This window comes from Heteronotia binoei, chromosome 18 (assembly GCF_032191835.1).
Source record: "Heteronotia binoei isolate CCM8104 ecotype False Entrance Well chromosome 18, APGP_CSIRO_Hbin_v1, whole genome shotgun sequence".
In the NCBI taxonomy this organism is placed as follows: Eukaryota; Metazoa; Chordata; class Lepidosauria; order Squamata; family Gekkonidae; genus Heteronotia; species Heteronotia binoei.
In genome coordinates this window covers 27410313-27427478 of record NC_083240.1, presented here as the reverse complement: position 1 = coordinate 27427478, position 17166 = coordinate 27410313, and the positions used below count along the sequence as shown (strand labels likewise).

At 50.1% G+C, this 17166-nt stretch overlaps 1 protein-coding gene across 2 annotated transcripts in view; it reads right to left on the bottom strand.

Annotated features, from left to right (window-relative positions):
* Positions 1-3604: 3604 nt before the first annotated feature.
* The window catches only part of LOC132586770 (NADPH--cytochrome P450 reductase), a 71990-nt gene continuing 58428 nt past the window's right edge, over positions 3605-17166 (bottom strand). For both annotated transcript variants that reach the window (XM_060258863.1, XM_060258862.1), the window contains exons 11-16: positions 15692-15873; positions 14019-14168; positions 11283-11550; positions 9082-9227; positions 6088-6173; positions 3605-5312 (exon numbers count right to left, since the gene is read on the bottom strand). In XM_060258863.1, coding sequence (XP_060114846.1) covers positions 5168-5312; positions 6088-6173; positions 9082-9227; positions 11283-11550; positions 14019-14168; positions 15692-15873 — 977 coding nt within the window. In that variant the 3' untranslated portion in view covers positions 3605-5167. The remainder of the gene's footprint in view (positions 5313-6087; positions 6174-9081; positions 9228-11282; positions 11551-14018; positions 14169-15691; positions 15874-17166) is intronic.

The window sequence follows — 17166 nt, the reverse complement described above, 5'->3', positions numbered from 1 at the left end:
GCACAGGGCTTTTTTTTTTAGCGGAAACGCAGTTCCAGCTGGCTTGGTGTCAGGGGATGTGGCCTAACATGCAAATGAGTTCCTGCTGGGCTTTTCCTACAAAAAGCCCTGTGTGAAAAAATGGCGCCATCAGGGGGTGTGGCCTAATATGCAAATGAGTCCCTGCTGGTATTTTTCTACTAAAAAAGCCCTACCCTTACCTATGTCTTGGGCTTCTCCATCTACACATTACAACATCCTCGTGGTTGTTGGGGGAAGAATATGAGATGTTCACACATCCTCTGGGAGTTCTGTGCCTTCCCAATACACATGGCTTCTTTTGTTTGTGTCTGCACAAAGAAGTGGCTGCAGCTCTCCCCCCTCCCACCCCCGCACCACTGTTTTTGTGGCTGCAAACTGCCCCATGGAACCTGTGCAACTTACACACAGGCCCATAAAGAACATGATTCCTTACAATGGAACCAGTAGCGGCTCCATAGGGTGGCTTAAACACAGGAGAACAGGAAGGAGCCTCCCCTTGCCTGCTTAAACCAAAGAGAGGCGGGGTACAGCTGGAACTGCCATTACTGTGTGATGCACAGCTTGTGTTCTTCCCCGTGAGCCACAGTGTGTCGCTGGAGCCTAAGAGGCAGCCCCAAGTGGAAGCAAGCCCTGCATATTTAAGACCACATAGCACAATCACGGCCTACCATCTTAGGCTGAAAGGTGTGGGAGGTGGTGCAAGGTACAAAGGCAACAAGGCATTTGTGGAATAGGACAAGGGGCAGAAACAGATCAGGAAAAGGAGCTTCAGGCACCAATCCCGGGGCGGGGGGGGGGGGGAATGCAGCAAAAGTCATTAACCTGTGCATCTTGGTAGCCTCACAAAGCCTGCCATGAACCAGACAGTTTGCATTCCTCAGCAGACCAGTACAGGCCCAAGTTGACACTGGGCTTTCCTTTAAAATAGGAAGGGGCTTGGCTCATCGGCTCAAGCGGTCTGGTATGCGAGCACTTCTGCAATAACTCAAGGGCGGGGGTGGAGCCTTTTGTTCAGAGGCGAAACCCAGGGAGCCGGAGGCAGGTACGCCCAGTGCAACTTCTACAACTAGCTGACCTCAGACTGTGGGTGCTGCTGGGGAAGGAAGACATTCCATCGGGGCTTTTTTTGTAGCAGGAACTCCTTTGCATATTAGGCCACAAGCCCTTGATGTAGCCAATCCTCCTAGAGCTTACAGGGCTCTTTGTACAGGGTCTACTGTATGCTCCAGGATTGGCTACATCAAGGAGGCATGGCCTAATATGCAAAGGAGTTCCTGTCACAAAAAAGCACTGCTCATTATTATGCTGGGAGTAGGTTTGCCAATCCCCAGGTCCCAGCGGGGGTTTTCTGCCCCCAGTCAGCCCCATTCCCACAGCCTCTGTGTGCTTTCAAGCTTTGGAAGGCTTAGATGACTTAGAAAGAGCTTGGTGTTTTTTTTTTTTAAAGTGTGTGTGCGGCTTTAAAACTTTGGAGCTAGGCTGAATGGGGGTGGGGCAACCCTGCAGAACAATGTGACCCTTGGGAGGAAGGTCCCTCTATTTGCTTTACAGCTCCTCCAGAACTCGTTTGCACAATAAAATAGACCCTCTGGTTTCCCTGTGTTACAATTGATGAATTGGGTTGAGTGTACAGCATTCAACAACTTCTGAGGTGAGTAAATTGCCCCAGTGAGACCACACAGTGTGTGTTTTCAAACTGTTTGTTTTGGCTGAGCTGTGTGTGTGTATGTGAGAGAAAGAGTGGCAGCCAGCTGCTGGGAGATGAGGAAATGAAGACTATATTCAGGGGAACTGCTAGGGTTGCCAAATCCAATTCATGAAATATCTGGGGACTTTGAGGGTGGAGCCAGGAGACTTTGGGGTAGAGCCAGGAGCAAGGGTGTGACAAGCATAACTGAACTCCGAAGGGAGTTCTGGCCATCACATTTAAAGGGACCGCACACCTTTTAAATGCCTTCCTTCCATAGGAAATAATGAAGGATAGGGGCACCTTCTTTGGGGGCTCATAGAATTGGACCCCCTGGTCCAATCTTTTTGAAACTTAGGGAGTATATTGGGGAGAGTCACTGGATGCTACACTGAAAATCTGGTGCATCTACCTCAAAACGGCCTCCAGAGCCACAGATACCTGCTGATCAATTCTCCATTATTTTCTATGGGAATAAGCCTCCATAGGGAATCATGAGTTCCCAGCAGATATTTCCCTCCCCGCCCCACTTTCTGATTACCCTGAAGCGGGGGGAGGGCCTCCAAACCGGGGGATCCCCTGCCCGCACCTAGGGATTGGCAACCCTAGGAACTGCACTGCTATTTTGGGGGATGGGAAAGTCTCCTGGCCCCACCCCCAAAGTCCCCAGGTGTTTTCTGAATTAGACTTGGCAACCCTAGCTGGGAGGGGCAACCGCAAAATCCTTAAGAAGGCCAGAATGGTTCTCTAGGCCCCAAAGCGGCAGTTCCCTAAGGGAGGAGGCAATGTTGGGTGTGGAAGGGACTACACTTTGCCACTAGGTGGAACACAAATTCCACACTAATGTTCCCTCTATAGGTCACAAGGGGGCTGGAGTTGTGGCTTTATTGTAGGGCATCAGACTACAACAAAAATCAGATAAAGCAGGCCCAGCCTTTAAGTTGGTCCCTCCCACATTGAACCAGGCCAAGCAGTGAAAAATACGGTCACAGATCAAACAAGTTTCTGGTGAATCAGAACAGCGTGAGTCGGGACTGAAGGCAGCCATTACCAGAAGACTGGAGATAAGTGCACCGCTCAGCTAACTCTCAGTTCTTCATTTAAGTACCAGAAAACCAAGGCACTCGTCTAGCGGTGGCTTAACATAAGAGCCACATAGAATAAACAACAGATGTTGGAGAGTCGCAAGACATGAATGTCAGGTGTTTGAGCCACAAGACGGAAGGAAAGGAAGGAAGGAGAAATAAAGCAACTTTAACAGCATTTTCCAAGCCATCAGCTGGCTTGGAGAAGTGATTTAAAGAGACAAAAGCCTTCTCCAAGACAGCCAATGGGGTGGTGGTGGGTTCCAGAGCCACACAGTGTGTGTGAAAAAGTCACACATGGCTCCCAAGCCGCAGTTTGCCCCCCCTCCCCCCCCCGCTCTAGTCCCTAAGGTTACAAAGTGAACTTCAGTGTCCTTGGCCTTTCCATGCATGGCTGCCAACCTCCGAGTAATGGCTGGAGATCTTCCACTGTCACAACTGGTCTCCAGGCGATGGATATCAGTGCATCTGGGGCAAACGGCTGCTTTAGAAGGTGGACTCTAAGGTGTTACACCCCATTTAAGTCCCTCCCCAAACCCCACCTTCCTCAGGTGCCAACCCAGAGCTGCCAACTATATTTCCATGCCTGGCAAAGAGTTTATGTAGATGACAGAGGTAACCACCTTTCCTTGCTGCGTGTATGTAAAAAACTAGGCCTGACAGACTGGGGAAAGTGGGCAAAAGGCAGGTCTGAGCCACAGATCCCGCCTCTCCCCCCCCCCCCCCCGGCAGCAGCCCCCTTCTAAGCTCCTCCCCCCCTTTGCACAGCCTCCCCTCCCCCTTCCCAAAGCAACACACAGCCAGCAAAGAGTGAGTAAAAGATACAGGGGTTTTATTTCAAGAGCAAAAAGTCAACTTTAAATTATGTACATTCAACGGACAGTCTGCGATGCTGCCTCCCGAATGCACCAGGAATTTTTTTTGGGGGGGGGGGGGGAGAGGGGGGGAGGGGAGAGAGACACCTGCCAGCAGCTTCAATGCTAACCATCAAGGGGGGGGGGGCAGATGTTGAGAGCAGCTATGTGATTGGTCAAGAAGTCAGCAGTTCACTCTGTGGAATTCCATGCCCCAGAGCAGCACAGCCCGGCCCTTGGTCATGCGGGAGGGGGCAGGTCAGTATTCGGGGGGGGGGGGGGGAGGGCTGCAAAGACGGGAATGGTTCTCGGAGGAAAAGATGTGGTGGAGACAGGTACTCCCCTAGTCTGGGCCACCAGTTCAGCAATGGAATAAAGAAATACAGACTAGGCTGGGAGAGGAAATTTGGCTGTCTGAGAATGGCCGGCAACCCCACAAGGCCCATTCTTCCATGCAAGACCAGAATGATGAGGGAACACCCCGCCCCCGTACAGCCAGAGGCAGTCTAACCCCAAACACCAGGCATCCGCAGGAGAAGGACTTGGCCTCTGTGCCCCGATGGCTGGCCATCCAACCGTGCATGAAACAGGATACTGGCACACGGGCCAAACTGGTCCAGAAACAAGATCTGCCCCTGAAGTGGGCCTAAAAGGTCGTCCTTGGGCCCCAAGGCCTAGCGGGAGGCAGTTTGCTGCGGCGCACGGAACCGCCAAGCTGGTTTTTCTAGATCCGGAGTCCCACAGAGGGCGGCTGGTCCCACTTGTGTAAACAGCCGTTGGTTTGGAGAGGAGGAAGAAAAGCCCCCCCCCCAAAGGCTGCCACCTTAATCACACCATCCCTCCACCCTGCTTCTGAAACCGAACTGTTTCTTTTGCAAGCTCTCCCACCCCCCCAACCACCCCACCCATTTGTAGAGTTCTGGAATTAACCCGCATGCCACCCTCTCCGTAACCCACCCACCCCCGGAATTCTAATTAACCGTTTCTCTCCCGACCACTGCTGCATCCAGGCCCCTCCTAGAAACTGCCTCTTTCTGAAGGTGGCAGGGGGCAGAATGGCCCAATCCTGTTTTGTAGACTGATTGAGAAGGGCTTGGGGTAAACCCTTACCCTGTCTGCACAGCTCTGAATGGAGCGGAGACATATCTGGGAGTAGTGTTGCAGGGCAGAAGAGACCATTTGAACGCTGAGTGTGGAGAGAAGGGGGTGCCCGTTCCATAATCGTCCTCTCCCCTGCTCGAGAGCCTCCTGTAAGAGGTCCTTGGGCGAGAGACAGAGAAAGCTGCTGGTGCTCTGGGGGAACTGGGGCGGCCTTGCCTAGCATCAGGGTCAGCCCTGTGGACTCCCCACACCCTGCCCCATCATTGGGGAGGGAGAGGAACTAAATGCAAAGGAGTGAGGGGAAGGCACAGTCTCGCAGCGGCAGCCAGGTGAGTCCCCTCCCCGCCCCCCGCCACCTGCCTTCCACCCAGCAGCCCTTCCTCCACCACCAGGACAGCCGTGTCCACCTGGCCACCCCCCTAACTCCAGATGTCCAAGGAGTAGCGGCCTTTGGTCATCAGTTTCTTGACGTAGTCCACAGCCTGCTGCTGGTCCATCTTGCCAAACTCGGCCACGATCTCGTAGAAGGTGTTCAGGACATCCCGGGCCATGTTGCGGGCATCCCTGGAAGGGGGAAAGATGCAGGCGGGGGAGGGGGGGTGAACTGGGGGCTTCCAGCAGGCACGCACACACACACCCACGCCGCTGCTGGATCCTTCCCCAGAATTTCTTTTCTGCAAAAATTTCTACCCGGATGAGCCCAAAGTAGCCCAATCCCATCAGGTCTCCGAAGCTCAGCGGAGTCAGGCCTGCTTAATACTTGGATGGGAGACCACCGAGGAAATCCAGGGACACAATGCAGAGGCAGGCAATGGTGAGCCCGCCTCTGAACCTCCCTTGCCTTGAAAACCTTACAGGGTTGGCCACAAATCGGCTACCACTTGGCCACGTTTCTCACCACTATCAGCCACGCCAGCTGGCAGCATCTCTTCAAAGGCTCGGCCAGGGAAAGGCGGTTTCCCAACATCCCTTTAAGCTGGAAGTTATATTTTTTGGTAGAGAAAGCCCAGCAGGGACTCATTGGCATATGAGGCCACACACCTGACATCAAGCCAGCCAGAGCTGCGTTCCTGCTCAAAAAAAACCAGCCCTGCTCCTCTCCCACTTTTTAAAATAAAACCAGCTCCCAAAACTTTGAAAAAAGGCAAAATGCAGTAAGTGAGCTACAGAACTTTCTGCAAGCAGAACCTGAGCTCTCCCCATTGGGACAGACTCCCAACCACATAGGAGAGAACTTCAATGCCTTCCTCAGCCTTCCTCCCAGAAGTGGGGGGCAGGAGCGGAGAATGCAGGTTATAACTCCAAAGAGAAGGGGGGGGGGTGTCTCAGAGTCACTCACCCGCACACGTATATATGGCAGTTTCCTTCATGGATCAGTTTCCAAATGCTCTCCTTGTTTTTCTTTAGCAAGTGCTGAACATAAATCTGGAAACAAAGGCACAAGGTTAGGACAGGAGCTGTTCAGACTCCAGACTGGGTCTCCTGAGCAATTATCACAGAACGGACAGGATTTGGCACCTGCTGCAGAATTCATTGTTTTTTTAAAGGTTTCTAGTCCTCATGGCTATAAAGGTAACCCAGGAACCTGGTGCAATTTCTAAAGCCAGGAAGAGGGATAAGTGATTAGCAACAGCGAGGAAAAAAAAGAAGAAAAGTTTTGTCCTCTCCTCCCACTGTAGTTTTCAGAACTGGAATTAAACTGAAAATACGTGCAAAGTTGGCTTCCCCTCTCCACCCCCATCAGCCAGTCCGACTGCAAACTACCTGGCATAGCTTATCAATTAGCATGGAGGAAACTATAACACAGCCTATAACACAACTATAACACAAACTATAACACCTGACAAAAATACCTCCAGGTTTGTATCAGATGTCATACCTCCTAAACTACGAGACTCCTTGCCTTGAAGCAGGTTTAAGGAGGGCCTCAGTGACTTGCGCCAGTCTGGCCCCACAGCCCCACCCAAAAGCCGATCTGAAGGCAGGCAGGCATTTCAGCTTGGAAGGGCTCTCTCCCATGATCCCGTCTTTCTGAGCACCGATGTAAAGACACGGGAAGACTTGTCTGCCCAATCACCTCCAATTGTGGAAACTCCATTAACTCATTGCCTATTGGATACCTCTGGCTCTCTCCTCCTCCATGAATTTGTCTAATCTCCTTTAAAACCTATCAGTACTCCTGGCGATCACATCTAGTGGCAGTGAGTTCCACAGTTTAATCCCTCACTGAGTGAATTAACACTGTCTTTTGTCTATCGTGGCTCTATTGCCCATCAGTTTCCTTGGATGCTCCAACAGCGTTATAGGAAAGGAAGATAAATTTCTCTCTATCCACTGCAATCACCCAATATGTGACTGTACAAACCTTGGTTGTGTCCAGGGCTTTTTTTTGTAGCAGGAATTCCTTTGCATATTAGGCCACACACCACTGAAGTAGCCAATCCTCCAAGAGCTTACAAGGCTCTTCGTATTGGGCATACTGTAAACTCTTGGGAGGACTGGCTACATCAATATGCAACATGGTCTAATATGCAAAGGAGTTCCTCCTACAAAAAAACCCACAGGTTGTCTCTCTCTTTAGTCATTTTTTTCTGGAAACTATAAAGCCCCAAACTCTAGCCCTTCCTATGAAGGAATGTGCCCCAAATCCCTGGTAATTTTCATTACCTTTTCCTGCAACTTTATTCAGACAGAGCAACCAGAACTGCAGTATTTCAGACACAGTCGATCTTTAATAGTTTTTTGTAGCAGTTTTTTGTAGCAGGAACTCCTGTGCATATTAGGCCACACACCCCTGATGGAGCCAATCCTCCTGAAACTTACAGTGGGCCCTGCACTAAGAGCCCTATAAGCTCTTGGAGGATTTGCTACATCGGGGGTGGCCTAATATGCAAAGGAGTTCCTGCTACAAAAAAGCCCTTTGGTTGAGCTATAGGTCCAAACAAATACAACACTGGCCAGTTTGTCTTCAAGCCCTTTCTTAATAATTAGGGCTGCCAGCCTCCAGGTGGGACCTGGGGATCCCCTGGAATGACAGCTCATCTCCAGACTAGAGATCAGCTCCCCTGGAGAAAAGGGATGCTTTGGAGGGTGGACTCATCTAAGTCAATAGTACCCCACTGAGGTCCCTGTCCTCCCCAGGCTCCATCTCTACATCTCCAGGAGTTTCTCAACCTGGAGTGAACAATCCTTAATTCCCTACCCATCTTCCACCAGTAGTCAGAGGGACCTGGCAGCCCTACTCCCGATTCCGTTGCCTGCCACCAATCAATGCAGTGGTGGGAGAAAAAACGGGTGATGAAAAATAAGGCCTTGTCTACTTACAAGAAGTTCTTACCACAGAGTTCCTGGCAATTCCTAGAGCTACCCTTTTCATTTCTGGGTGGCTCTAGGAATCACCAGGAAGTCTGTGGTAAGAACTTCCTGTAAGGCCTTGTTTTTCATTTTTCTCCCAGGACGCAGGCTCCCACAACTCTCCAGCCAATGGCCAGGCAACCGTAGAACTGTCCTGCCTGGCGACCCTACTAATTACACTTTAGCATCGATTTTGCCGTTTTGCAACCACCACTGCACACCATGGCAACGTGTCTCACTACCGTCCATCGTTGCCAGTTTAGATCCAGGTTAGGATTTGTCATTGCAATGAGCATCACAAATACATTTGCTGACACTGAACTTCCCTTGCTGCATTATCAACACTCCCTCGGATCGGAGAGATCCTGTCTCATAGGCCTCTTTGGTTCTCCCCATCCTGAATGATTTGGTGCTTTCCCCCAACACCAATGCATTCGTTGAATCCCCGGCAATACTCCCTCTAAGCTGTGGAGTCTACTTCATGAGCTACTGGCATTAAAAGCTATGAGCTACTGCATAAATTAGTTTGCTTGGGGGCCATTTCTCCTGAGCTAAGAAAAAAATGTGTGAACAAGAGGCTAAAAAAATGTGAGCTGGCTCACACTAACTCAGCTTAGAGGGAACACTGCTCCCCATTACTGATTCCTACAAAACCCCACTGCCTTGTACCAAATCAGACCACGGATCCATCAGCATCAGTATTGTCTTCTCAGACCAGTGGCAGCTCTCCAGCATTTCAAGCTGAGGTCTCTCATGTTTCCTACTGCCACGGTCCTTTTTTAGCCAGAGAATTGAGCCTGGGACCTTCTGCACGACACAGCAGAGGCTCTTTCGCTGAACCACAGCCCTGTGCTGCAAGAACCAGTCATTGACTCCTACTCTCCACCTCCTTTTTAACCAGTTCCCAGTCCCCAAGAGGACCTGTCCTCTTTCCCTGCAACTGCCAAATGTGCTCTGCAGCGTTCAGCGGTGGGTTTACCTTCTGTGGTTGGTCCCTTGAGAAGGCCACGTGCAGCTGGGTCAAGGCACCCTCCTTGAGGAACTTGGCCAGCTCGTCCTTGTAGAGGTAGTCCTCGTTCTGGTACCGGCAGCCGTAGTAGAGCACCGTCTCACCCACCTCCTTGCCTGGAAGAAGATATTGGATTTATATCCCGCCCTCCACTTCGAATTTCAGAGTCTCAGAGCGGCTCACAATCTCCTTTATCTTCCTCCCCCACAACAGCCACCCTGTGAGGTAGGTGGGGCTGAGAAAGCTCTCCCACAAGTTGCTCTTTCAAGGACAACCTCTGCCAGAGCTATGGCTGACCCAAGGCCATTCCAGCAGGTGCAAGTGGAAGAGTGGGGAATCAAACCCGGTTCTTCCAGATAAGAGTCAGTGCACTTAACCACTACACCAAACTGGAACATGACAGAGACCCACAAAAAGGGACAGGATGAACTTCCCTGGCTCTCGAGTTTTCCAATGTCTTTGTAGGGGTGCTGAAACACTCAGGATTCAAACAGCTGTTTCCAAAACTGTATGCCAGGGATACCCTGAGCCATGTTCCGGAAAAAATATAACTTGTGATCCCAAAACGTCCACTCATGACAGAGATCTGTCCTGTACATCTCCACTTTATTTATATCCCACCTTCCTCCCCAGTGAGGACCCAAAATGGCTGCCTTATGCAGTTTTTTCTTCACAACAACCCTGTGAGGTAGGTTAGGTTGATAAGAGCGCAGCTGGCCCGGGGAGCTTTCACAGCATGAGTGAGGATTCGAACTTGGGTCTCCCAGTACCCAGTCCGACACTTTAACCACTACACTACGCTGGCTCTCAACATGATTCTCTACGTGATTCACACCAGGGTTCCCTACCGGTGCCATGGTGCTAACCAGCACCTTCCCTTGTGCCCACCACATGGTTTAGAAAGTGGGCCAAGTTTTTTGAGTTTTTGATGCTTCTGGTATATGCAGTGGTTTTATGCAGGGCTTCTTTTTTTGTAGCAATAGCAGGAACTCATTTGCATATTAACCCACACCCCTTATAGCACCATTGTTTCACACAGGGCTTTTCAGTAGAAAAAGCCCAGAAGTGGCTCATTTGCATATTAGGCCACACCCCCTGATGCCAAGCCCGCCAGAACTGCATTCCTGTGAGTTCCTGCTCAAAAAAGTCCTGGTTTTATGCAAAAAAACCCCCAAACCCTCTGATATTTTCTTTTGCATAAGTGCATTAAATGCCAGCCAAATGAAGACAGTTACTATCGAGTCTGTTCGTGGAGAGGGCAGGCCATAAATCCAAGGTAAATAAAATAAATAAATAAATAGATGAGGGGTTTTCATCCAGTTTAATAAGTATTCTTATTGTTTGTGTATGTGTGTGTGTGTGTGTGTGTGTGTGCGCAAGTAAAGTATTGTTGAACAACATGCCCCTGGTGTTTTGTGCTTGACTCCGCCTCCTACGGCAGCCATTCTGCCATTGTGCCCACCACCCTGTGTCAGAATTCCAAAGGGGGCTGCAGGCTGAAAAGGTCTGGGGACTGCTGCACTGGACTTTATTTTAGTCAGCCGTGGTGGTGGTGGTGGAAAGCACCATCAAGTTGCCACCAACTTTTGGTGACCACACAGAGTTTACAAGACAAGGGACCTGGAGGGGGGGCTGCCGTTGCTTGCCTCTGTGCAGCAATCCTGGACTTCCCTGGTGGTCTCCCTTCCCAGTACTAGCCAGAGCCAACCCTGCTTAGCTTCCGAGATCTGATGAGATCAGGCTAGCCTGGGCCACCCAAGTCAGGGTTAGCCTTTGGTAGAAGTATGTAGTCCTTCCATTTATCTGGCTGGTTTATCTCAAGGCAGAGATGCAATGTAACTCCTTGGTTTCATAAGAGGCTGCCTGATGCATCTCTGCAGAAGTCACTGCTCTGGCCTTGCCTCCTTACTCAGATCACTGGCTCATGCAGAAACACTGAAAGAGGGGGCACTCTTGGTACAGTAGAGAGTAACTGAACAGGTGTCTGATCACAGCAGAATGAAAGACCATTCCTGGCCAGTAATGCCACGCAGGGATGGGGGCACCCTGTAATTCAGCAGCAGACTTTCTCCTTTGTTGCTGAGCCTGGCCAATCAGAGTTTCCCCTTTGTTGCTGAGCCTGACCAATCAGAGTTCATTAAAGGGCAAAGCCTGTCTGGAATGGGACTCACCTTGCTGCTTGAGCCAGCCGCGCTCTTGAATGAACCCAACAAAGGGGGCTATGCCAGTCCCTGGTCCGATCATGATGACGGGAGTGGCAGGTTTGAAAGGCAGCCGGAACTGTGACTTCCGGACGTACATGGGCACCATGGACTTGTGCCCGTTCTCGTTGGGGTGCTTGCTGTACAGCCAGTTGGTGGCTACTCCTTTGTTCACCCGACCCGTCTTGGTTTCGTACTCCACCACCACAGCGCAGATGTGGATGGAGTTTGGTTGCACCTGGAAAGGAGGAGGGAAAGGGAGCAGTCAGCTCCTCCGAAAGATCTTGTGGGATATTGCAAGCAGATTCTGAAACCTAGATTTCAGCAATGCCAACAGCAAGCACCTCACTCCGCTCTATGCCATGTATGTTATGTATTCCTAAAGCTGCTCCCAAGTTACAGCGACCCCAGAAATCAGTGACTTCCAATGCACTTTATCACTGAAAGCCTTGCTCAGGTCTTCCAAACTCAAGGCTGTGGCTCCCTTTATTGAGAGGAGGAGGAGGAGGAGAAGGAGAAGATTGCAGATTTATACCCCTCCTTTCTCTCTGAAACAGAGACTCAGAGCGGCTTACAATCTCCTATATTTTATCCCCCCACGACAGACACCCTTGTGAGGTGGGTGAGGCTGAGAGGATTCTCTCAGCAGCTGCCCTTTCAAGGACAACTCCTGCAACAGCTATGGCTAACCCAAGGCCATTCCAGCACCTGCAAGTGGAGGAGTGGGGAATCAAACCCAGTTCTCTCAGTTCACACTTAACCACTACACCAAACTGGGTTGCCAGGTCCAATTCATGAAATATCTGGAGGCTTTGGGGGTGGAGTCAGGAGCAAGGTTGTGACAACCATAACTGAACTCCAAAGGGAGTTCTGGCCATCACAATTAAAGGAAAAGCACACCTTTTGGAAATTCACCTTCCCTCCATTGGAAATAATGAAGGATAGGGGCACTGTCTTTTGGGGCTCATAGAATTGGATCCCCTGGGTCCAATCTTTTTGAAACCTGGAGGGTATTTTGAGGAGAGATATCAGATGCTATGCTGCAAATTTGGTGCTGCTACCTCAAAAAACAGTCCCCCCCACCCGAGCCCCAGATACCCACAGATCAATTCTCCATTATACCCTATGGAATCGATCTCCATAGAGTATAATGGAGTGCCCAGCAAATATTTCCCTTCCCTCCCCTCGCTTTCTGATGACCCTGAAGTGGGGGGAGGGCCTCCAAACCAGGGGATCCCCTGCCCCCAACTGGGGATTGGCAATTCTAAATAAGTCAATCCATCTCATACTGGTTCGTCTTCTTTTCCTATGGCCTGAGTCGGACAAAAATAATCTACAATGACTGTGTCTATGCTTTGATTTTTTAGCAGTGGAGCAGAATGTAATACCAGTTGTGAATGGAGCTTCCTGAGAAACTGAGTGTTATTTTTAAAAAAAAAAAAATCCAAGTTTCTAGACCCTATGATAGCACAGACAAGCTTGGACTGTATGGCAGGCAATGCTTGCTAAAAAGGTAGAAGCCAGAGGAGGTGGACGTGGCAGTTTCAGTGCCCTGAAGCTTCTCTCCTTGAAGAAGAAGAAGAAGAAGAAGATATTGGATTTATATCCCGCCCTCCACTCGGAATCTCAGAGCCTCAGAGCGGCTCACAATCTCCTTTACCTTCCTCCCCCACAACAGACACCCTGTGAGGTGGGTGGGGCTGGAGAGGGCTCTCACAGCAGCTGCCCTTTCAAGGACAACCTCTGCCAGAGCTATGGCTGACCCAAGGCCATTCCAGCAGCTGCAAGTGGAGGAGTGGGGAATCAAACCCGGTTCTCCCAGATAAGAGTCTGCACACTTAACCACTACACCAAACTGGCTCTCCTTGAGCCTTAAGCACAAAATTAAATTTTATCTATTTTATTTTATTTTAGTATATTTCTATTTTGCCCATTCCCTGTAGGGCTTAGGGCGGAGTACAACATATGATAAAACAATAAAATACAATTAAAACATTTTGTAAACAGACAAATCAACAGCACTCAGAAAACTTTATCATCATAATAGTGCCCAGCCTGGCCATCTCACATCATGATAAGATAATAAATCATAGAGATGGCAGATATTATTCCATTTTACAGCACAGGGGACAGTGCAGGCAGGGGAGGCCAACCAGATCAAGAACAGACGCCCGCAGCCTCAACTAAAAGCCTGGTGGAACAGCTCCATTTTACAGGCCCCATGGAAGGCTAATAAGCCAGAGAGGGCCCGAATCTCTGCAGGGAGCTGATTCCACCAGGTTGGGGCCAGGACTGAAAAAGCCCTGGCCCTCGTTGAGGCAAGGCAGGTGTCTCTTGGGCCGCCTAAAACATTTTCACAGAAATGTCCGATTTTTTATACAGACACACACACACACTCTCCTAATGACCCGGTGCCTCTTCAAAAAATGAGCCCAGCATGAAGTACCCAAGCCCTCGGCGTTCCCATTTGGCTGAGCACCTCCCCTAACACGGCACAGGCTTGCTCCAGAGGGAGGGAAGAAGAGCTAGCAATGGAATGTCAATGATCAGTGCAACTACAGTGAGGAAAAGTGAAAGGTCGGCTCAATCGTTACAACAGAGGTTTGTGAGAGAAGAATTAAATTCCACATATTTTGGACTGTAAAAAAACATCGATTCATCCAGCCTCAGAGAAGCCCTGGGATCTCCTCCTCCCCTTCCACTCACCTTGGAGGTTGAAGCGATGGAGTAGTAGCGAGCCTGCAAGCGGGGCAGCAGTTCACAGAGGTGATCGATGGGAGGGCGCAGCGAGGGAATGTCTTGTAGGATGGCCAGGATGTTCCTCCGGGCCTCGACGACCCACTTGAGGTACAGCCCCTGCACAAAATCATGCCAAGAGAGACAGCTCACAGGTATGAATAGGCAAAAACATATAGAACACTCTGTGAGGGTTTTTACTAATGCATGTAACACCAAAACAATTTTTTACTAAACAATATTCAATCGTATTCCAAAAATCCTCGTTTACAAAAAATTGTACAATGTTCTCTTTGTTTGCAGAGCTACACAAAGTCCCAAGAAATTCCAAAACGAACATGTCTGCTTCCTAAAAAAGCAGTGTGGCTGCAAATGGACTGCGCTTCTGTCCTCTTTTCAGAGTTTCCTTCAGGCAGCTCACCAAAAAGGGTAAATTATTTCAACTGGCTGTGCTCTTGTCTCCAGTGGGTCTGGCTCAACGCTCCTATTAGCCCTAGGCTTCTCTTGAGAATGTATTGAATTTGGCCTTCACAAGCAGAGACTAGCATCAGCCAGCCAATTTGCGAGCACCAGCTTTCATCTGCAAAACAGCGCTGGGGTTGCGGAGGGTAGTGGAGGGGGGATAGCGGAGCGTGTATGCCTTTAACCACACCCCCTCTCCCCTCCTTGCCTCCACTTGGTCAGTGTCCATATCTCTGAAGCCCAGCAGAGGAAACGTGCATGCCATAAAAAAACCTCTCCTATTGTCTGCTCATCAGAAGGTCATACAGCCTCACATGTCCCGTTTTTGTAGACAAATCACTGGGTCCTGTTCAGCTAGGAAGGCCTCAGAGACTTTAAAAAAAAAGGTAAAGGTAGTTCCCTGTGCAAGCACCAGTCGTTTCCGATTCTGGAGTGGTGTCGCATCATGACATTTCCTTGGCAGACATTTTACTGGATGGTTGGCCATTGCCTTCCCCAGTCATCTGCACTTTCCCCTCAGCAAGCTGAGTACTCATTTTACCGACCTCGGAAGGATGGAAGGCTGAGTCAACCTCAAACCGGCTACCGTAACCCAGCTTCTGCTGGGATTGAACTCGGGTTCTGAGCAGAGAGCTTGGACTGCAGTACTGCAGCTTTACCACTCCGTGCCATGGGGCTGCTACTTAATCAGAGACTTAATCCCCTGCAAAATGGAGATAACGCACTTGGAGCCACCTTATACTGAGCCAGACTATTAAGGTCAATACTGTTTACTCAAGTTGGCAACGGCTCTCCATGGTCTGAGTTCGAGGTCTTTCACATCGCTTGCCACCTGGTCCTTTCGACTGGAGATGCCAGGGAATGAACCTGGGATTTTCTGCATGCCATGGGCCACAGCCCTTCTTCCCTAAATTGTAGATACACAAAGCTGCCTTATACTGTATCAGACCCTTGGTTCTTCAAGGTCAGTAGAATCATAGAATTGGAACCCCCTGCGCAATGCAGGACATTCACAAATACCTCCCCCATGCACACATATCTCCAGTGACTTCTGCTCTCGCCCAGATCCTTTTCTCTGAGGATGCTGGGGACTGAACCCGGGACCTTCCTGCATGCCAAGCCGATGCTCTCCCACTGAGCCAGAGCCTTTGGGGGAGCAGCACAGACCAGTCGGCACCCACCTTGCCTTCAGTCGTGGAGGAGGCCATCTTGCGCAGCTTCTCCTGCTCGTTGGCATCCGTGGCGTACTGGGCCAGCTCATAGAGGACGTTGGTGCGGGGCGGGTTGGTGATGTCCAAGTAGTAGGTCAGAGCTGAGCGGTAGGAGGTGGGGCAAGGGAAGGGGTGCTTCTTGTTGGATTCCTCTGTGGGAAAGAAGAGAAGGAAAGAGTTCAGAGACACTTTTCTCACAACTATCACTGCTGGAGATGGGGAGGGGGGTGAGGCAAAAACAGCCCCCCCCCCATCAGAGTCCCTTATCTGATGCGCCTCAGTCCCCAATTATGAGTAGACGTGAGTATAGAGAGCACACACACACACCTGTACAAACACCCTGCTCCTCAAACCAGCTTTGAAATGGGAACAGGAAGTGTGGGTCGTGCATCCTTCTATCCTCACAATGGTTCTTTGCTCTGCATGTTGACAATGCTGCCACCATGTTTTCTTTTAGAGCCAGTTTGGTGTAGTGGTTAAGTGTGCGGACTCTTATCTGGGAGAACCGGGTTTGATTCCCCACTCCTCCGCTTGCACCTGCTAGCATGGCCTTGAGTCAGCCATAGCTCTGGCAGAGGTTGTCCTTGAAAGGGCAGCTGCTGTGAGAGCCCTCTCCAGCCCCATCCACCTCACAGGGTGTCTGTTGTGGGGGAGGAAGGTAAAGGAGATTGTGAGCCGCTCTGAGACTCTTCGGAGTGGAGGGCGGGATATAAATCCAATATCTTCTTCTTCTTCTTTTAAAGTACAGGCAAGCTGGAGAGACCCAAATCCCAAGCCCTGATTTAAGATACTCGTGGACAATATTCCTTCTGAGCTGCAGAGTCTTGTGAGCAAAAATTCTACTTTGTGAGCTACTGGCACTAGAAGTTGTGAGCTACAGCATAAATTAGTTTATACTGGGGCCAGTTTTCCTGAGCCAAGACAAAAATGTGTGAGCCGGAGGCTAAAGAAACTGTCAGCTAGCTCACACTAACTCAGCTTAGAAGGAACACTGCTCATGGCTTGGGAGCAACACTGGTCAGATCTCATGGATTCCCTCACTTCAGCCTCAGCTAAGTAAGTTCAGGTTGAAAGACTGCCCACTAAGGCTGCCCACTAAGCTACATAAATTGGGGTCAAAGGAAGGGGAAGGGAAACACCAAGAAGCTGAGTTGGCAAGTGGTTGAAGAATAAAAGCCCTGATCAGCCAATACAGCCACCAGAGGCAACAAGACTCCTGGGCACTCAGTGAAATTTGCTGAGTAGTCCAGTTAGAATGGATAAAAGGAAGTATTTCTTCACCCAAAGAGTGATTAGCACATGGAACAGGAGGTGGTGGCAGCTACAAACATAGACAGCTTCAAGAGGAGATTGGCTAAGCATATAGAGCAGAGGTCCATCAGTGGCTCTTAGCCACAGGGTATTGATGGTACTTTCTGTCTGGGGCAGTGATGCTCTGTATTCTT